At 47.0% G+C, this 22,871-nt stretch overlaps 1 protein-coding gene across 1 annotated transcript in view; it reads right to left on the reverse strand.

Annotated features, from left to right (window-relative positions):
- PLEKHA8 (pleckstrin homology domain containing A8) overlaps nucleotides 1-22,868 on the reverse strand; it is a 61,547-nt gene extending 38,679 nt beyond the window's left edge. The window contains exons 1-2 of the mRNA XM_040433565.1: nucleotides 22,577-22,868; nucleotides 1,429-1,545 (exon numbers count right to left, since the gene is read on the reverse strand). Coding sequence (XP_040289499.1) covers nucleotides 1,429-1,545; nucleotides 22,577-22,727 — 268 coding nt within the window. The 5' untranslated portion in view covers nucleotides 22,728-22,868. The remainder of the gene's footprint in view (nucleotides 1-1,428; nucleotides 1,546-22,576) is intronic.
- Nucleotides 22,869-22,871: the final 3 nt, after the last annotated feature.

Genomic DNA, 22,871 nt, shown 5'->3' on the forward strand with positions numbered 1-22,871 from the left:
TCCAGAGTGACGTCAGGGCGCCCCAAGCGCATGGATCATGTGATCACATGGATCACGTCATCCATGCGCATGGGGCGCTCTGACGTCATTCTGGAGCGCCCGGGGAGCCGCACGGACTGTAAGTATACCGCTCCCCACTACTACTATGGCAACCAGGACTTTAATAGCGTCCTGGGTGCCATAGTAACACTGAACGCATTTGGAAGACGGTTCCGTCTTCAAATGCTTTCAGTACACTTGCGTTTTTCCGGATCCGGAGTGTAATTCCGGCAAGTGGAGTACACGCCGGATCCGGACAACGCAAGTGTGAAAGAGGCCTTACAGATCTCCTCTATGGGTTATGTTATGGCCAGTAATGCGGGTTATCCAACAGACAACCTTCTAAAGATAAGCATTCTGACATCATCACATTCAATCCTATGTCTGTAAAGTAGAGCTTCACTTAAAGGGGTTATCCAATCCTATAAAAAGCCCCCGAATATGCCGGGCCCCCCACACTGAATATACTTACCTGGGTACCCGCTTCCTGCGCCGCTCCTGGTCCCCGCACCGATGAAAACATCCAGTGTCGAGGGGGAGCAGCCAATGGCAGGCGGGGACGAGCCTTCCTAGCGTCACCCGCGATGCTAGGAAGGCTCATTCCCGTACCCGCCTCTCAATGGCTGCTCCACTACCCACCCACCCCCACCCCCGACACCGGATGTTTTCATCTGTGCACGGAGAGAAGCAGCAGCGGTGGTGGTGTGGGGACCAGGGACCCAGGCAAGTATATTCAGGAAGGGGGGCGGCATATTGGAGGGCTTTTTTGGATAATCCCTTTAATGACTTAATTCGTCTCTAATAAGTGTAACCCCATTTGTCTGCATATTAGGATTTTGAACAGAAACAAAACCTTTATATTGGCTCCTGGGAAACATTAGCCACAAACTCCAATTAAACTGTGTCTCTTGGGAAAGATGTGTTTTTATCAGCAAGAGGTTTGTATATAAACAAGATCAAGCTCAAAGATATACAAGAAAGTCATGGAAATACACATAAGCAGTCACTGACCTCTGCTACCTGCCCACCAGCAATAAAGGAGTTCTACCATCAGACATAACCCCTCTCAGAAGGTGGGCCGCCCACCCACAGCAGCCAGACACTACTCTCAGGGGGCACCCACCATGACTACAGAATATACACAATCCCATATTGACAATATGCTTGTTTTTGTAGCCACATTTTCATTAATGGGGTTGTCTCATGGAGGCGGCAAAACCCTACTCAGGAACCCTATGAGACCTAAGAGAGAACGGGGGCTCTGGAGGGCACACGTCACTCATATATTACATGGATGGCCACCATGTCATTCTTCACTTCCCTGGACTGGCTGTGGCTTCCTCCAGAAAAATCAGCAATTCTACAGAATCATGCATTTCCAAGAATTACCTTGAATTTCACAGACAGCCATCTTGATGCTTCCCTTACACCCCTTCCATGCATCTTCCCTCGAGTCATAATAAGAAAGAATTCCTCCACAAAGAAGAAACCATCTTGGCTGCCATCCTAGAAGGAATGATGAGAAAGACATGCCATTAATACAAAAGTAACCACAGCAAACTATCTCACAATATTCTGGTATTACACAGGTTCTCTACAGCGCTCAGGTAGCATACCGGTAACCCATGCTAGAACATAACTAGGTGGGACCTTGGTAGACTGCTACTGATGAGACGTGCTGTCAGACTGCTCTCCCCAGCCTCCAACTCACGCGGCCAGCAGTTTAGCATGGGCAAAACTGCTGACAGACAACTTTAAAAAAAGTATATGTCACCTATAATATGCAATATTTTATCTAAAGGCGGTTCTCCCTTCCAGCTGCACAGACGCATTAAAAAATTCTGAGATGGGGGACAATTCAGTGGGTGCTGCTGTCCTCTTACAGTATTCGGTGTAGTGTAATTACAAAGGAGCAGGTACTCGTCATTACACTGCACCGCCAACATTTCTGAGATGAAGAGCAGTGCAATGAAGCGCCACTTCCTCTTCAAACAGCTCATTGGTAGGGGTGCCGGGTGTCAGACCCCGCCAATCTGATATTGATGACCTACCCTGACCATAGGTCATCAATATACATGGCCGGACAACCCCTTTAAATTATCCCCTATCCACAGGGCATGCGTGCGCCTGCTCCATTCAATTCTATAGGTATTCCGGTTAGATTACATTATCCCCTATCCTAATTATTAGATCGGTGGGGGTCCTACCGCTGGGACTCCCACCGATCACAAGAATAGGGGCTCCATACCCCCTGCAGCCCCCCTAGAAATGAACAAGTTTTCGGGAGATAGCTGAGTACAGCGTTCTGCTATCTCCAGAACGGTCATAAAAATGAATGGAGCGGCCAAGTGCACGTGTGACCGACCGCTCTGTTCATTCCAGGGAGGGGGGGGGGGGGAGCTGCAGAGGGTATGGAGCCCCCATTCTTGTGATCGGTGGGAGTCCCAGCAGTAGGACCCCCACCGATTTAACAGTTAGTATAGGGGATAACTTAATCTAACCGGACTACCCCTTTAACTGTTTTCAGCCTCTAGATGTCATCAATCAAAAGCAAGCAGAGATCTTAAATATGCTGAAGACCTGAAAATCAAAGCATATTACCAGTATCGGGACTTTTCATAATACAATGATAAAGCTTAAAGGGAACCTGTCATGTGGATATTTGATTATAATCTAACTAATTATATACAATCATTAACTACTAAAAAGTACCTTAGATGTATTCACTTACTGGTGTGACAGATGGTTACCTCATAATATACACACAAAGATGCCACATGCCGCATGCTAATGAGCTGATTTGAGTCCAGCGTGATGTCATTGAGTCCAGCGTATATTTAATTCAGAGCTATAGCCACTCCCCTGCCCACCTGCTGCTGATTCATATGGAAAATAACTGTCAATCAGCAGCAGGTGGGCGGGGAGAGTCAGGAGCTCATAAATATTCAGGACTCATCATTATCAGGTGGAGCTTTTCAATACAAGATGTTGGCAGATTGACTGGCTCAATTAATGAAAGTGACCCAGCATTGTGCTAAGAGAATCAGTCACTTATTTATGTTGCCCTTAGTTAGGACACCATAAAACTGGTGACAGGTTCCCTTTAAGTCACATGGAACCCTTTATAAATGCACAAAGTTACCCAGCTTATCATGAGCAGGTGTCACTGCGATCACTAGGTGTAGGAGATAAAGACACACCTAAAATAAATATCATTTCCAAGCCACAATGTGGGTGAAAGGCACAGGGCTGAATAGAGCAGGTGCCAACGGTTACCGGATTGCTTCACCTAAACTCCATGTTAGGGCTAGATAAGCCGATGAGATAATCTGCACTGACTGGATGATACACCGCCCATGGTATGTTATCTAGATGCCACACCCGATAGATCCTTATAACTGGGAGTGCACTGCCGCTGAACAGACTGCACCGAAAATATTAACTCCGTATATTAGATTAGGCAATCAGGCCGACGACTGTCAGAGTCCATGTATCTAATGAGAATTAGTGAATCAGCCGTGATCAAAGGTTGCTATTGGCAACACCTCCAGTCGGGTTTCAGAAATGAGGGCTGAGCTGCGCAGTGATCGTTGCTATGGACAATGGACAGCTTTCCTTTTGACAAATCTGTTGCAAACATGTCAAACAGATTACTCAAGCAATGTACTTTCTTGTTCCTGCACATTTTAGGCCTCTTGCACACGAACGTATTTTCTTTCCGCGTCCATTCCGGGGTTTTTTTGCGGACCGTATGCGGAACCATTCTTTTCAATGGGTCCACAAAAAAAACAGAAGGTACTCCGTGTGCATTCCGTTTCTGTATTTCCGTTCCACTAACAGATAGAACATGTCCTATTATTGTCCGCATAACGGACAAGGATAGGACTGTTCTATTAGGGGCCAGCTGTTCCGCAAAATACAGAATGCACACAGACGTCATCCGTATTTTTTGCGGACCGCAAAATACATATGGTCATGTGCAAGAGGCCTTATTCTACAATTATACCCTGAAGTTGCTTGATCTTCTTTGAATGGAAAGGTCCTAATGCACGGCCTAGTATCATACAGAACTGCTATACTAGACAAATCATGCTATGCCCTCATTAGTATATTTACAATATGGCTCATGAAGAGCCACGTACCGGAACCGAAACGGTCCTATGAGACAAAGCGCTGAGCCATGAAAAAATGCTCCTCATGACCATGACATTGGCTCTAGTGGTCGTGGAGACGTTACAGGTTGATTATGGACTGTACCGTGAGAAGTAGATTCCTGTCTGGGTGGCTGCTGCAGACAGAGCAGAGTGGGGGGCGTGGCCAGCCTGTGACTCATCACTGTGCAGTGCAGCCAGGCTTGTGTATCGATAAAGTTATGTATTCAACAAAACAAGAAGGGGAGAAAGTAAACAGATCTGCCAGGATAATGTCTTCCGGGAGGGGGGGAGAAAGCTCAGACATGAAAAGAAGGTATTGGGGGCATATGTATGGAAGGTGAGGGGTGTTAGGAGCCTAGAAAAAGAAGTTTGATTTTGGGACCGGACAACCTCTTTAATAAAGGCTTTACTTTTTCGTCTTTTTTATAGGCCAGTATGGTAGTAATCTTTAGTAGACAGTCAGTAGTGAGCCTTTCTATGGGTCAGCCTGCCACTGTCAAAGTAATTTGGACCCCACTTGCAGAGGGTGTATGTGTAGACCCTTCAACATATCTATCAGCTGTTGTGGTGACTGGTGACTGTAACATACATATACAAGTATGAAGTATAGCAGCAGTGTGGTGTACATATAAAACATCACGCTGTCTGCCTACTGTATAAGGCCTCATGCACACGGCCGTGTTACCACGGACCGCTCTCGGCCGCGGAACACGGCCGTGCGAATTAGGCCTAACTCTATGGTGAAGGATGCTGAGAAAATCCAGCTCATCCAATTAACAGATCACCCTTATCACTGACATCAGCACTTTAGGCATCATCTCTTCCTAGCCCTAACAGCCTGGGTCTAAGTCCTTGCGCATCGGAGCGGAGCACATGTCATGCGCAGTAAACAATTTTTAAGCAGCCAATTACACTAAGAGTGTGCGCATCTGTCCGTTGCGCGGATCATGCGCACCAGGTGCTTGATGACAGCATTTGTTTACAAGCTGGTGTGCAGAACTAGGTTGCGCACCATGTGACCTAGGCACCTCCTCCACTGCCTCGCTATGATTGGCTTAGCAGTGTGAGAAGGGAGGGCCATTGTTCAGCAGATGATCGGCTCTCAAGAAGGAACCTACCAGCCTCCTATTGATTGGCGAGTGGTTGATTCAATGCTCAATCATTAAACAAGGGGATTTAAACTCCGTAAATGGCAGGTGTGCTCAATTCTGCCCAAACCCCTGAAGAAGCCAGGTCACTGGCGAAACATGTCGGGGAAGGGGGGGGGGGGGCAGATACAGCTTTTAATGTTTGTCTGTCCACTCCAGTGTAGTCAGTCTATGTGTAGTGAAACAGAGCATCGCATCTCAGTGACAGTATTTTAGGGTTATAGGGTAGGAGGTGGCCACGCCCCCAGACCGGCGCGTCCGAAGTCTCGCGATACTTCGGACGCCATTGTTCCTTATTACGGCCGGCAGTAGCGTGGGAGCCTCCTTCGGTTTGCCTCTAGCTCCAGCCCTGGTACTATTTACCCTCCTGACTTTCCCCTCTATTTTCTCTCATCCGGTCACACCACCTTGCGATTTTTATAGCCTGCGATTTTACAAGTAAAAGCAGCCCGTCAGTCGGCACAATGTCCAGGCAGAGAGTGCCTCTAACCCCCACCCCGTCCCCCATAAATCCTGACCTGGGGGAGGTCTCTGACAATCCTGGGCCCTTATCTCCAGTGCTCAGTAACTGACGCTATTATTGCAGCTATGGGCTCTGTTTCCTCCACACTCACCAGGTCAATCTTTGAAGCCCTTATGGCCCACACACCTTCGGCTGGGGTTCAGATTCCCCTAGGTCTGAGACCCGGCCACCAGCACCTGATCCACCTGCCTCCAGAAAAACCTTGAGCGGTGTGTCTTTTGCCACCCTAGATGGCGCGCCTATGTCGCGCAAAACAGCCTGTACGCGCCAGGCAGAAAAAGCGTGCCACTGGAAATGTGCCAGAGCACAACTAGATACAAAGTCTGATTCTGAATTCGGCTCAGATGAGGAGGCTTTGACTGACGCTTTAGGCGATACGGACAAAGACCTGGGGGATATACCAGTGGGCCGATACCCTTCTACCACGTCGGCCACTGACTCCTTAGCGGAGGTCGCCACTGGTTCCTCGGCCACTCTGATTGACCCAATAGGGGAACCCATGTTTGACCCAGACGCCCTCCACCACCCCAGATCTGCGGAGTGGCTCCCTGTAGATCATGTGGCTAGATACTTGGAAGCCAGGATGTGGTACCCCCTTAGTAAAGAGGCCCGCAACAAACTAAGGGCGGAATGCCCAAGACCTATTATACCCAATAAGGTCTGTGAAACCCCAATGGTGCAATTCCTGGCCTAATCCGGCTGGAACCCCCACAAGGGTCTAGAATCAGCCTTAAAAGCATGTCAGGACAAGCTCCTGGACATTTTTGGCCCCTTGGCCAGAATTTTTGAACTGGCGGAAGCCGCTACAGCAGAAAATGGCCATGTTGACCCAGAGGAACTCCGGAGCTGGGTACAAAGAGCCATTTGCATGGTGTTGAGGGAAGTGTTGGATTTAAATATATATGTATACATGCCCTTACATATATGCATGTATATTGGCCCTTTTGCATGGGCCAGTCCAGGTGGTATGGGTGTATACATGGAGATGTATGTATGCCCCCTTGTCAGCATACATCTCTATAATAATCTGTATAATATATCCATAGGCAGGTGGGCTTATTACTGCCCATTTATGCCCCAGAATTATATTGTGTATATATACATGCAGGTAGATGTGCCCCAAACATCTATATGGATGTATATACCTTATATGTGTCCCCTTATAGTTAGTATATATTTCCTGTATGGCTGTGCATATATTCCCTCTCATATATATAATATATATATATATATATATATATATATATATATATATATATATATATATATATATATAGGGATGTGTGTAAGCAGTGCATACATCTATATATGTGTATCTGCCATGGCTCTCCCCCAGGTATATATATATATATATATACACACTGCTCAAAAAAATAAAGGGAACACAAAAATAACACATCCTAGATCTGAATTAATTAAATATTCTTCTGAAATACTTTGTTCTTTACATAGTTGAATGTGCTGACAACAAAATCACACAAAAATAAAAAATGGAAATCAAATTTTTCAACCCATGGAGGTCTGGATTTGGAGTCACACTCAAAATTAAAGTGGAAAAACACACTACAGGCTGATCCAACTTTGATGTAATGTCCTTAAAACAAGTCAAAATGAGTCTCAGTAGTGTGTGTGGCCTCCACTTGCCTGTATGACCTCCCTACAACGCCTGTGCATGCTTCTGATGAGGTGGCGGACAGTCTCCTGAAGGATCTCCTCCCAGACCTGGACTAAAGCATCTGCCAACTCCTGGACAGTCTGTGGTGCAACGTGACGTTGGTGGATAGAGCGAGACATGATGTCCCAGATGTGCTCAATTGGATTCAGGTCTGGGGAACAGGCGGGCCAGTCCATAGCATCAATGCCTTCGTCTTGCAGGAACTGCTGACACACTTCAGCCCCATGAGGTCTAGCATGTCTTGCATTAGGAGGAACCCAGGGCCAACCGCACCAGCATATGGTCTCACAAGGGGTCTGAGGATCTCATCTCGGTACCTAATGGCAGTCAGGCTACCTCTGGCGAGCACATGGAGGGCTGTGCGGCCCTCCAAAGAAATGCCACCCCACACCATTACTGACCCAATGCCAAACCGGTCATGCTGGAGGATGTTGCAGGCAGCAGAACGTTCTCCACGGTGTCTCCAGACTCTGTCACGTCTGTCACATGTGCTCAGTGTGAACCTGCTTTCATCTGTGAAGAGCACAGGGCGCCAGTAGCGAATTTGCCAATCTTGGTGTTCTCTGTCAAATGCCAAACGTCCTGCACGGTGTTGGGCTGTAAGCACAACCCTCACCTGTGGACGTCGGGCCCTCATATCACCCTCATGGAGTCTGTTTGACCGTTTGAGCAGACACATGCACATTTGTAGCCTGCTGGAGGTCATTTTGCAGGGCTCTGGCAGTGCTCCTCCTGTTCCTCCTTGCACAAAGGCGGAGGTAGCGGTCCTGCTGCTGGGTTGTTGCCCTCCTACGGCCTCCTCCATGTCTTCTGATGTACTGGCCTGTCTCCTGGTAGCGCCTTCATGCTCTGGACACTACGCTGACAGACACAGCAAACCTTCTTGCCACAGCTCGCATTGATGTGCCATCCTGGATAAGCTGCACTACCTGAGCCACTTGTGTGGGTTGTAGACTCCGTCTCATGCTACCACTAGAGTGAAAGCACCGCCAGCATTCAAAAGTGACCAAAACATCAGCCAGGAAGCATAGGAACTGAGAAGTGGTCTGTGATCACCACCTGCAGAACCACTTCTTTATTGGGGGTGTCTTACTAATTGCCTATAATTTCCACCTGTTGTCTATCCCATTTTCACAACAGCATGTGAAATTGATTGTCACTCAGTGTTGCTTCCTAAGTGGACAGTTTGATTTCACAGAAGTGTGATTGACTTGGAGTTACATTGTGTTGTTTAAGTGTTCCCTTTATTTTTTTGAGCAGTGTATATATATATATATATATATATATATATATATATATATAGGCCTATAACTGCCCATGTATGCCCCAGGTTTATAATGAGTATATATGTGTATATAGATGCGCCCCAAGTATCTATATACATATATATACTTAAATGTCCCCCATAGGGACAGCGTTTTAGCCAGTTCCTGCAGTGGGGTGGATATGTCTCCAGGTGGCTGGTGACTTCAAAGGCTAAGGGATCAATAGATCTGAGACCTTTTGTTGAGTTTATCAGCCTAGTTACTATGCTCTGCCCCACCTTATGTTTGTGACATGGCTGGGCGTGTGGTGCTGCTAGCCTCAGGGGGCCAACTGGCAATCCTGAGTGCAGGCATACGTCACAGTCACACTATGATGTCACATCCCTGAGGAGGGGGGAGGTGGGCTGTTTCTGAGGCTGATATATGAGCCCGAAGCCAGGAACAAGGGTCTCTTGGAATCTGGACTACAATCAGAGACACATGGGAACAGCTCCCTGAAGGAAGAGAGGCCACATGCCCTTGGAGATGGCTGAGTAACCCTTTCCCTCCAGACCCCTAATACTCCTGCCCTGATTTACCCCTGTTCCACTGACCATCCCCTAATCCCGGCTGCTGAACTCTTGCAGCATTAATCCCTGATGAGCTACCAGGTGTTAACCCTTTCCTGGGTTACCCCTTCCCCTGCAGCTCATTTACCCTTACCCCCTGAACCCTTACCTTCCCCTGCCCTGAGTTCCCCTATACTCCTAATATCCCCTGTGTTCCCCCAGGCTGTTACCCTGGTATTACCCCTGTGCTTCTACCCCTGATACCCCTTCATGGCTGCCCTGCTTACCCCAGCAGCAGCAGTGTCAGTAATAACCCCTCGTTATTCCCCGTAGGGATAGTATATTGACAGGATTGGGTGGGCTGCTGGTAAAGTGTATGCATGTGTATTATTGTAATTGTAGTTAGATTCTGGGGAGGACTTGGGACTGTGTTAGCGTAGTTAGAACCGTATTAGTGTGTTGTTATAGTGTGTGTACTTATATATATATTTATAGCAGCACACAGCAATATATCTATTCCCTTGATATAGATATATATAGTTATAAGCAAATATTTTATACTGTGACGTATAGTGTGTTAATAAATACCTTTTATTTAAGCACACAGTGTGTAGTCTTTTGTAGTATAAGGCGCCGCAGCAATAGCCGCAGGTAGTTCAGTGGAGTGTATAGGTAACAGAAGTAGTTAGCTAGTTAACATAGCTAAATAGGTTAACCTAGCTAGGTTTATTTATATTATGATTTAGGCATAAATAGACGGAGTCATCATTAGATGACTCACGCCTATTTATGAATATTAATTATTGAGATTTGCATAAATACCAATAATTAATATCCCCTTTAACACATGGCAGGTAATGTCAACGCCTCGCTCTCTATAGAGAGGCGCAAGGCAATTCTTTTTAGGATAGAGCCTAAATTGGCCAACCTCGCCCTTACAGAGGCAGGTAAGGATGTCCAAGGTTTACTCTTTGGGGACTCTTTCATTAAAGATATGGGCCGTTTTGTTGGCACCTTCACGGCTTTAGATAAATCCCAGTCCTCCATGAAGGCTCCTTCACACAGAGGTCCTTTGCACAACGGACCGACTACCAGGAGGCGAGACAACCCACTACATTTTTCCCCTCTCGTGGAGGTCCAGGCCGCTTCAGGGGCTACAGAGGATCCTCAGTTTCGAGAAGACCTTACGGTAAGTCCTCCACTTCTTCCTCTTTAATCTTCGGAGGTTTGTGTAGGGTGGAGGCTCCGTCTTTTTTCTCACGTCTGGTCCAGCATCACTTCGGACCCGTGGGTACTCTCCACAGTTCAGGGATTCCACATGGAATTGGTAAATCCCCCTGTCTCTCTTCCTCCCCCTCATCCCATGGTTACCTCCCATCAGGCACAGACTCTGATAGACCAGGAACTGTCAGACCTCTACCGGAAAGGAGCGGTGGAACCTGCTCCAGACCTTCACTCGGGGGTTATCAGCAACATCTTCCTGGTGGGGAAGAAAGGAGGTCAAATGCGCCCAGTAATCAACCTCCGAGCCTTAAACAAGTTCGTACGATACCGCCATTTCAAGATGGAAGGGATTCATCTCCTCAGGGACCTCCTTCTCCAACAAGATTGGATGGTGAAGCTTGACCTCAAAAGATGCGTATTTGACAGTCCCGGTGTCGGAGCCTTCCAGGGACCTCCTACGCTTCATTTGGAACGGGAATATTTGGCGGTTCACATGTCTCCGCTTCGGCCTATCGTCCGCTCCTTGGTGCTTCACCAAGTTGATGCGTCCAGCTATGGCTTGGCTACGCAGTCGAGGGGTACGTCTCATAATCTACTTGGACGACATCCTCATCATGGCCCAGGAACGATCCATACTCCTCAAACATCTGAACTGGGCTATGGAACTCTTGTCACATCTGGGGTTTCTCCTCAACCGGGAAAAATCAGTGCTGGTTCCCTCTCGTACCATGGTCTTCCTGGGTTTCACCGTGGATTCGTCCACGGCAACTCTTCGTCTCCCTCGAGAGAAAGTCCTCTCCATCCGCAGGGAGTTACACCACACTTTAACAGTACCACAGATTTCACTGCGCCACCTGGCCCGGCTTATCGGCCTCCTCTATTCAAGCAGTCTTCCCAGCTCCGCTGCATTACCGAGCCCTACATCGCTTGAAGATCGCTCACCTACACGCGGGAGCTTCATACGCAGACCTCATCTCTTTGGATGTAGAGACTAGGGACGAGATGTTGTGGTGGATCCACAATCTTTCGGTCTGGAATGGCAAGGCAATCTTCGGCCAGCCTCAGAGGTTGGGGCGCTCACTGCGACAGCGTGACCACCTGAGGACGTTGGTCAGAAGACGAGACCAGACTACATATCAACGTTCTGGAACTTCTGGCGGGATCCTCCGCGATTCGCAGCTTTGCAAACGGACTAGCCAAGGCATGCATCAGGTTGCGCATGGACAACGTCTCAGCAGTCCGGTACGTCAACTCTATGGGCGGCACCCACTCCGCTATGTTGTCTCAGCTGGCGAAAGATTTCTGGTCATTTTGTCTGTCCAGAGACATCGTGGTATTGGCGGAATACCTTCCGGGACTCCACAACACTTACGCTGATTGGAACTCTCGCTACCTCAGGGACGGCAGCGATTGGAAGTTGGATGAACAGGTGTTCGCTTCTATTTCATCTCACTGGGGTCCCTTCTCTACCGACCTCTTTGCTTTCCGCCTCAACACTCAACTGCCTCACTTCTTCAGCTGGCACCCGGACCGGGACGCGGCAGCGGTCGACGCCTTTCTACAGGATTGGTCGGGTTCACAGATGTACGCCTTTCCACCGTTTGCCATGATCCCGCGGGTCCTGAACCAAGTGCGCCAACCATTGGCCAACCTGGTCGTGGTGGTCCCCTTCTGGGGCACCCAATCGTGGTTCCCCCAATTGCTAGAGCTGGCAGTGGACACGCCATTCATTCTGCCATACTTCAGAGGTCTCCTGCTGGATTGGAACACCCCCTCATTCTGGACGGCTCTCTACGGCTCCTAGCTTGCAAGATCTCGGGGATCCTTGGACAATCCAGGGAATTTCGGAGACGACTCGACGCCTTTTGGAGGACTCATGGGCTCCCGGCACCAGAAGATCTTATAGAGCAGCCTGGAGAGCTTGGTCTAGCTGGTGCTTGGCACGGGACTTGGATCCCTTTACGGCTCCTGTAGTGGAGATTCTACAGTTCCTGTCGTCTTTATTTGAAGCGGGCAAGGCATACCGCACGATTAATCTGTTCAGGTCGGCTATTTCTTCAGCTCACCAGGGTTTTGATGGCTGTCCGGCTGGCCGACACCCCCTGGTATGCCGTCTTCTTCGGGGGTCCCGCCTTACTCGGCCTCTAAGGCCTCGGTTCTCCACTACCTGGGACATGTCTTGTGTTCTGTCCCTTTTCGCCACCTGGCCATCTAATTCGGACCTCTCCCTGTGTCAGTTATCTGCCAAACTTGTTACTCTTCTATGCCTCATTTCTTGCAAGAGAGTATCTGATGTCAGAGCTCTGGATTACGACGCCCGTTCTTTCACGCCAGAGGGCGTCACTTTCAACATCACTCGTCGTACCAAGACGCATATCAGGATGGTGCATTATCCCGCTTTCCCTTCAGCCCAGACGCTCCGGTGGCTTGCCTCAAAGAGTACGAGGCTCGTACTTTGACTCATCGCTCCCCAGCTTCTCCCCAACTTTTTCTTTATTTCGGTCGTCCATTCATGCCAGTCACCAGCACCACGCTGGCTCGTTGGGTTAAGTGGGTCCTCTCCTTGGCAGGAGTGGACCCGCGGTATTCACGGCTCACTCCACTAGAGGGGCGGCCGTTACCTCCATGGTGGTAGCGGGAGCGAAACTTGAAGATGTCATGAGGTTGGCGGACTGGTCCAGAGTATCTTACCTTCAGGGAATTCTACTTTCGTCCGCCTCAACACGCCTTCTCGTCTGTGATGGGACAGCTTTGAACTCGCAATAGGAGCCTCCGTGTCTTGAAATAAAATTGCATGATTTTCCTATTTTATGACGTAAAGTCATGATTTTATGAAAGACACAGAGGCGAGTATTGCCCCGCCCTTACCCACCCGTTTATTTTTTGTCTCAGTGTTATTTTCCTGTTATGTTCTTTGTGTCAGAGATATTTACCCGTTAGACTCTTTGTTTCAGAGATAATGTTTGTCCCTTGTGTTGATTAATTCATTTAATTAATTATCTTCATCCACAGGTTGCTGAGTTGGATGGCTACAGTTGCCGAGTTCGCCAGTTTGAGGCGGTGTTTTCCAGTTCCATGAAGTTGAAAGTTCGGTGGATAATGAAGAATGTCTGGAGTTCCTAGCATTGAGCTGCTGGCATCGCGCCAAAGAAAGAGGATGAGCCTAAGGACGTTGGGGTTATTATACTGGATTAGGGTGGGGAGGGGCCCGTTACTATGGTTACCTTTTTTCCTTATGTTTTGTTCTTTGCTGCTATTGGTGGACAGTAAAAAAAGGGGTAAGCAATACTCGCCTCCGTGTCTTTCATAAAATCATGACTTTACGTCATAAAATAGGAAAATCATGCAATTGTATAACAGAAAGCTTGCAGTATAGTGCTAGACTCGACGTGCTGCTGATTTAAGCTATGTCAGTGCATTAACTGACTCATAGTCTCAGTTCTGACAGCTATTGACATAGTGTCAGCTATTATCGGTCACCACCTGTTTAGAGGTCAGTGACTTAACTGGCTTACTAGGCAATACTGTGTAGGTTTCTGTAGAGTGGTAGGAGAGGGTGCACATCTCCACCACTCTTAAGGCAGACGGTCCAGATATACACAGGAGTAGCAAACAAGGTTTTTAAATCTATGTCCAGGCTCACAGCCGTTTTAAGCTGTATTAATAAAAGGGATATTTTAATTTCACTCCAAACCTGGGTCAAGTTAGGTTCTGGCTTTAATAAATTATGGAGTTGTAGTTTTGCAACAGCTGGAGGGCCGCAGGTTGAGCATCCCTGATCTACAGCTTTGTCATGGGCTGAAATGGCACAAGTCCCATTGGAACAAATCTGCAGCGCTGCAACCTGGTCTACTGCATCAACCTTCGTGAGACATTACAGGCTAGACATCCGGGCAGCATAAAGGCTTCTTTTGGCAAGCGAGTTCTACAGTTGGAGGCCAATGCTCCTTCCCTTTGAGTATTGCTTTAAAGTCCCTTAGGTGTGTGCTGCCAAGGACGATCAGGAAAACAAAAATTTACTCACCGAAATTTTTGTTTCCTGGAGTCCGTAGGCAGCACAATATACCCACCCTTATAAATGATTGCTGCATACAATACATGGCTCTGTGTGTTCTGTGAGGCTTTATACTGGGAGGTCCTATGCTAATTAAACAATCTATCGTTCTATTTCTAATTGTACCCAGGGAACTTAACCCTTTGGTGTGTGCTGCCTACAGACTCCAGGAAACAAACATTTTAGTGAGTAAATTTTCGTTATTTATTGTTATTTTGTTTTGTATTATATTTGTTATTTTGTTATATATACTATATTAACTGTTATTTTGTTATATATACTATATTTATTGTTATTTCCAAATGTCGCAAAAAGTTGCAAACTACGCCAGGCTTCCCAGGGGACTTTTACACATATAGGTGTAAACAACATTGCACTCACACAAATATATTATTAGGGTGCGCTATTTCATAAATTTGGCGCAGACACACAAAGCAAAGACAGACTTTAAAATGTCACAAAAACAACCACGAATGATACCGTAAATGTCCCCCAGTTTCCATATGCTCCAAGTCAGGATTTAGGCCTAAATCCTGAACTTATTAACGTGTCCTGGGACCCTTCAAAGAGGGCAGGTGCCGAGGTGTGTATTAAAAGGAATAATGTACCCTACTATTAGGGATCGACTGATATTGATTTTTTAGAGCCGATACTGATAATCTGTGAACTTTCCGGCTGATAATTTATACCGATATTTTATATCTCATAATATATATTATATTAGTTGGTTGTCACTGAGGTGGTGGAAATTTGCATTTTGCACTAGTATATTATAAATGTAAATTATAAATTAATAAAGCCCTTAGTTGGTAGTCAATTTATAATTTACATTTATAATATACTAGTGCCAAATGCCAATTTCCACACCATCCCCCCTCCTCACTGACTTTATTAACCCCTATCAGACCTCAGATCAGCCCTTTATTAACCCCTATCAGACCTCAGATGAATAAAATAAAAAACTTCTCACCTCTCCTGCGCCGCGGCTCCTCTTCATCTCCGGGTCCGGCGTCTCGCTCCCGTGTTCTCCGGCCTACGCTGCACTGTCACCTGACAGCGTCAGGTCATAGTGTTCACACTACGTCCTGACGCTGTACGGGGTCAAAACAGTGCAGCGCGGGCCCCATCAAAGAAGACCAGGGAGGGCGAGTATCGGAAGCGCTTGCTGCGCTTGATCCCCGCTCCCGTCACCCGATGCATACTAGTGTGCGCTTCCATAATGGAAGCGCTCACTAGTATTCGCTTTATACGCATTATCGGTATATCGGCAAGGTTAGATGCCGATAATGTACAGAATCCTGAATATCGGCCAAATAATATTGGTATTTCCGATAATCGGTCGATCCCTACCTACTATGTAACAAATTATTCTGGTCTGCAAAATGTGGTTCGCTGACCCACTGAGTCAACTGATCTGCAGAAGAATGCAGATGGAACATGGATGGTATCCGTATTGTGTGGTCAAGTGCATGAGGCCTAACTCCAATGTTCCTGGGCACTGTACTAAACAACTATTCTCCTCCCTTCGTTCCTGACATTCCCCCCTCAGCCTACGTCACATTATCATTGGTGGCTGTGGAGAAGTAGGGAGAGCGTCCCTCCCGTCCCACTGTGATGCCACCGGCAGACAGAACCAGTGTGTGCCGCACACATCCCAGCGGGAAGGCAGGAACCCTCTCCTTCCTTCTCCACTGCCACAGACGTGCAGCTGCCAATATACCAGAAAGCAACGAGGGCCAAGCAGCCGCTGATCAGAACATGTTGTGCGGCGGGTTCTTTCAGCTGGAACTGCTACTAATTTGCACTATGGCGCAGCTTTGTACAGAAATACTACCAATGTCCATAATGAACTGAAAAGCACATTGAAGTGTTGAAATACTATTGATATTTCTATGCATTGTGCAACTTTACACTGAATGCACCCGCTGAAGAAACTGGTTGAAGCATCTGTTTTTCACTGACCAGACACTGAATCATTCCATAGCACTAGTGTAAAAGAGGCCTAAAAATGGTAAAAAAAACAGAACTAAAATAGTTGTATAAATCTTCATAATAACTACCTGAAGAAACAAAGCTGCCATAGAAGCAGGGACACGACTTACAGCGCTGCCCCGCCTGTAATTGTAAGAAGTCAGAAGACAGGTTATTCCAAGTATTTATAGGCCAAGTGATTCCGTCTCGAGCAATGTTTGCGAAAAGCTTTACACTGAGCATTGCATGCCCAAGTGACGGGCACCCTGACATGTACCATACTCCTATGGGACAACTAGGGTGGAAAAATGGATGCTTGTAGAAATGGCAATTCTTTCTTTTTTTTAAAATAAATAAATAAAACCTCACTGTACTTTCACACACTTTCATTTCATAAAGAATGGCGTAAATAGCAAATTTCTAAATCACTTCATTTAAACAATTTCCTTCGTCCATCTGAAAAAAAGCTGCCCTGGCCAGTAGGGGTCTCACTTCTAACCCAATTTGCAGTCCACTGCCTGTTGTCAGCGAGATCCGTCCCTAATAACAGACACAGAAGATGGCAGAGAGGAAGTGGGGGCGTGTCAGAGCTAGCTGAGCTCCTGAGCCGGATAAAACAACTGCTTCTATACAGCTTTTAAATATTATAGGCGTCTCCTGCCTTTCTGTAAGTGTGATTTCCCCCATCTGTTCTGTGAGCTCTAGAGCCGAAAACAAACAGTGGGAAACAAGAGAAAGGACATCACAGCAGGCAGATTCCACAGAAGGGAAACTTCTGCTTCTGAGTGAAATGCATCTAGCTGTGCAGCTGAAATAGGGAATAATTAGGCTGAAAGTCTTTAGGCAAGCCCAAAAAACACCTGTTCCTACACAGTTATGATTGTACAAAGAAATACAGACATTATGCAAACTCTTTATGAAAACTCAGATATGCTTTGAATGAACATTTATTGACATTTATGTCAATCTTGAGTACACTCTGCCAGCATAGACAAATACAGATGTCCTAAATATACCAGACTAAAAGGGTGTTCTTTATCATTTTTATATCAATGGCGTATTCCTAGGATAAGTAATCAATATCAGATCCGCAGGACAGGTGCAGATCTTTCCATTATACCTTATCTCTGAGAAAGCTTCACTACAGGACGGCAATATAACTGAATCAAATGCACTACAAGAGCTGAAGGACCTGTGATGACATCACAGTCAAATGATCAGTTCTAAATAAAGTGGCTGAGAAGGACCTGCGATGATGTCACCATCATGTGACTAGGACGGTGCTCAGCAGTGAAGAGAAGTTCTGGGGAAGAAGCTGTGGTAAGGTCTGCTACATGAGGAGAGGTAAATGAAGGGGCAGAGTAATGCTGGCAGTTGTTTAACTGTATTTTAGGGCTGAAGGAGTGATGTTATTTACATGGGACTGTATATTGGAGGTGGCAGGAGAGATGGTGTGATGTTATTTACATGGAACTCTACGGCAGAGGGAGGGAAATAATGTTATTTACATGGGACTCTATGGTGGAGGGGCTGAGGAATTATACATTTCTAGGGGACACTAAAGGGAGGAATATAACTACAGGGGCCATTATAAATACTGGGGGTACTGCAGGGCGTACATTATAATATTAGGGGGCAATATAAATACTGGGGGTACTGCAGGGCGTACATTATAATATTAGGGGGCAATATAAATACTGGGGGCACTGTCTGTGCATTTTAAATCCAGGGGACAGTATAAGCGTTCTTATTACTACTAGGAGTGACTTATAGATCTGCCTTATTTCTACTAACAGCACTGTGGGGGAGGGGGGGCTTTATACTACTGAGGGGTCTGTAAAGAGCTTTATTACCACTGGGGAACAATAGGGGACCTGATTTCTACTGGGGGCTCTGGGAGGGCATTATTAATACTGGAGGGCTCTTCTGGAGGCGCTCTTGGGGAGCATTATCACTGTAGGGTACATAACATAGACCCAGGCATATGTTAATGCACTTTAGGGTAAATATTTACAATTAGTCATGTAGACTACTATTTGCCTTGTTTTAACATATGTCTTTAATAATACTTGTAAAACTTAGCTTTTAATATCAATTGTTGTAAAATCCCTAACTGACCATTAAATAACAAGAAGTGGCATCAAAGTAATATGGTTAACTGCATCACTAAGTCCCAGCTCATGCGCAGTGATAATAAAAACAAGCCGTGGTTTTAAGTTCCTGAGCATGCGCAGGTAAGGTGCTGGAATGAGAAGAAACCTAAGTTCATTGACATGCGCGAGAATGTGTGCAGGCAACGGGGGCGGGGCAGTACTGGAGAGACTAACGCGTCAGCTAGGGGAGGAGGAACGGGTAATTTGGCCCCAGCTCCACTTCGGTAAAGGAAAATGTATTTTGCTTGCGGTAAAATCACATCCAGTTTACAGTTACAAAGTCGTTGTCTACGCGTTTCAGGCTACTGAAGACAATTCGCGCCCTTACTCATGACACAATACAACATTAAAAAGTGGCAATGTTTATAGAGGGACTGGACCTGTTTTCACTGATTGTGGTCACATGACTGCAGACACCCTCTAGAACATGCCACGCCTATGAACAAGACTTCTCATGAGAAAAAAAAAGAGACAAAAAAAGAAAAAAAAACACACAATGAACAAAAAAGCCTATACAAAAAGTGCACAATATATGTACTGGCTGTGGGAAACAAAATTAAAGGAGATAGTTTTTTAAAGTTTTTTAGCTTTTTTGAGGGACGGCTGTGAAGTGCTTTTGTAATCCCCTCCTCTTTTTGTCAAAAAAAAAACCCTTTCTATACCCTGTACCACTAGATTCGATGTGCAAAATGCAGACTAGCTGCAGATACATTGCGGCTGCCATGGTGGGGCACATCGGAAATATGCCTATGTGTATTCTGGTTTTTATGGCATTGGTGGTGCAACCCACATATTGCAGTTTGCATTTTCTGCATGTGATTAAGTAAACTGCAAAGGTTGTGTTACAAGGTATGTTTTCATTAGAAAAATCCTGCCAGTTGAAGCTGAAACAAAGGTATTAGAAATCGACATGTGGGTGCAGCATATACACCTATAATGTCCGCATCTATAGCTCCCTTTGGTCGTGAGCCAGACAGGCTGCGACTTTCCCTGTCCTGATACAGGCTCGGACTGACATAGTTAGCTATAGTGGGTGCTCCATATATTGTGCACTTTTTGTATAGGCTTTTTTGTTCATTGTGTGTTTTATTTTCTTTTTTTTGTCTCTTTTTTCTCTCATGAGAAGTCTTGTTCATAGGCGTGGCATGTTCTAGAGCAGTGGTGGCGAACCTATGGCACGGGTGCCAGAGGCGGCACTCAGAGCCCTCTCTGTGGGCACCCGCACCCTGGAGAAAGTCTATGGTGTACCAATATGCCTTAGACTTTTCCTGCCATTCATCAGCGCAGGGCGCACTATGGACAGCACAGGCAGTCCACTGAATGTAGGCAGGCTTTAATAGCTAAATGATAAAGTACATGGAAGATACACTATACTGGACTGTAGTATTCAGGGTGAATTACCGTGGCGGCACTTTGCGATAAATAAGTGGGTTTTGGGTTGCAGTTTGGGCACTCGGTCTCTAAAAGGTTCACCATCACTGTTCTAGAGGGTGTCTGCAGTCATGTGACCACAATCAGTGAAAACAGGTCCAGTCCCTCTATAAACATTGCCACTTTTTAATGTTGTATTGTGTCATGAGTAAGGGAGTGAATTGTCTTCAGTAGCCCGAAACGCGTAGACGACTTTGTAACTGTAAACTGGATGTGATTTTACCGCAAGCAAAATACATTTTCCTTTACCGAAGTGGAGCTGGATTTTCTTGAACCACATTGCACTACGTTACCCGGGCCTGGCACTGGTCCTCCGTGCTCACAGGTGAAGGTGGGGCAGGTGAGAGCTGCTGAACTTTCTTTTTCTTCTATAGGATATTTAATGGTCAGTTAGGGATCTTACAACAATTGATATTAAAAGCTACATTTTACAAGTATTATCAAAGACATATGTTAAAACAAGGCAAATAGTAGTCTACATGACTAATTGTAAATATTTATCACTGTAGGGGGCAGTATTACTCTTGAGGGCATTCAAGAAGGGGATTACTATTGGTGGGGACTTTGAGGAGGGGCACTCGGTTTTCTTCAGGATAGTGTTTGGGGGTATTGGGGAGCACAGCGAGCAGCAGGATAACACTGTTGGGACTCTAGGTTGGGGGATGATGATAGAAAAGTCAGGAAGCTAAGATGTCTGTGTGTCAGACGAGGCGCGGCTGAGAGAAGTTGTCCGGACCAGAGAAGATCCACATCCGAGGAGACGTCACCTGGGAGGCCCTGGATGTGAGCGGTATGTGCCGCTGTATAGCAAGTACAGGAAAATGTCTTTAGTGCTAGAGTGTGCGGGGAGGGGGGACGGGTATGTCGACTTAGAGAATGGGGCCATATGCATTGGGGCTTGGGCCCTGGATCTTTTGAGACCCTAGCAAGGCCCTGGTCTTAAAGAGGTTGTCTCATCATGGACAATGGGGGCATATCCTAGCGATATGCCCCCATTGTCTTATAGGTGCAGGTCCCACCGCGGGGACCCGCACCTATATCGGGAACGGAGCCCCGCAAGGTGGTGGCTGGAGGACTCTGGTCTGGCCACTACCAAGCCGGCTCCCCATAGAAGTGAAAGGGAGCGCACCGCACATGCCTGGCCACCAATCCCATTCACTTCTATGGGCCTGACAGAAATAGCCGAGCCAGCTATTTTCGGCGGCCCTATAGAAAATGAATAGAGGGCGGCTGCGCATGCGCAGTGCCCCCTCCAACACTTTCGGGGTTCCGTTCTCGATATAGGTGCGGGTCCCTATAAGGCATTGGGAGCATATCCTAGCGCAACCTTCGGCACTCCATCTGCTGTGAAACTACAACTCCCTGCATGTAAACATGCTCAGCTGTTCTTCTATGGGTACTTTCACACTAGCGTTATTCTTTTCCAGCATTGAGTTCCGTCCTAGGGGCAAAAATGTCAAAAAAATAGATGCCGGATCCGTTTTTCCGTATGACACCGGAGAGACGGATCCGGCATTTCAATGCACTTGTCACACGGATCAGGATCCTGATCCGTCTGACAAATGCCATCAGTTTGCATACGTTTTGTCGGATCCGGCAGGCAGTTCCGGAGATGGAACTGCCTGCCGGAATCCTCTGCTGCAAGTGTGAAAGTAGCCTAACTCCCACAAAAGTAAATGAAGCATTCTGGGAGTTGTAGTTGCTGAACAGCTGGAGTGCCAAAGGTTGCGGATCCCTGTCCTAGCGATATGCCACCATTGTCTTGAGACAACCCCTTTTAGGACTCATGCATGAGGCATAGGTCGGGGGCGTGCCACTGCTGTTGGGCGCTGGAATTCCGCCATCAGGTCTACTCCAACTGAAGAAGTCTGTCTGATAAGGATCCTATAGAATTACAGAAGTATTGCCTTGCAGAGTGCCTACCGATGGCACCCGTGAGTCGTGACCCACAACAACTTCTGCATGAGCTCTTAGGATGAAGAATATACTACAACAGGGATCACTTTGGCACTCCAGCTGCTGTGCAACTACAGCTCCCAACATACACTGCTGTTCTTGTAACTCCTATATAAGTGAAGGGGGGATTCTGGGAGTTGTAGTTTCAGAACAGCCAGAGTGCTGAAGGTTGCTGATCTCTGCACTAGAAGGTGGCAGCCGGGCAATGGGGCTGTGCCAGTCAGCTGTGGTCAACCAGTTCTATGGAAACCATAGCTAAGTATGTCAAAGTAGTGTGCAGGTGTCCTGTGCCATTCCCGGCAGCACTGCCCTCATGAGGCACAGGGGCCCCATCAGCCTCCAGGACCCCCTCTCCATACAAGAGCTACTCCTATTCACGTTGTACTGGAAGGTCCAGCGCCTGCCATCCAGCGCCATGACTGGCACACAACTTACCGCTCAGATAATTAGTCCACTTGTACAGGATCCCTTCCATGCTGCTGGGTGGCACAAAATCAGCTTCACATGGCCAGGCCCCTGGCATCTCTCCCCTGGGATTGTGTGCCTGCTTCCCGGCACTGCTTGGCACGACCCCAGCGCTGGTCATAGGGAAGACAGTGACAAGCGGCTTCGCCAGCAGCGCATTTCCGTTGTGAATAGCAACAAGCAGGGGCAGTTGCGGCGCCTACTACACAGCTCTGACGTCACGGAACGCCCCTTCTACGTCTCCATCAGCAGAGCGCAAACATTT

Source organism: Bufo bufo, chromosome 5 (assembly GCF_905171765.1).
Source record: "Bufo bufo chromosome 5, aBufBuf1.1, whole genome shotgun sequence".
In the NCBI taxonomy this organism is placed as follows: Eukaryota; Metazoa; Chordata; class Amphibia; order Anura; family Bufonidae; genus Bufo; species Bufo bufo.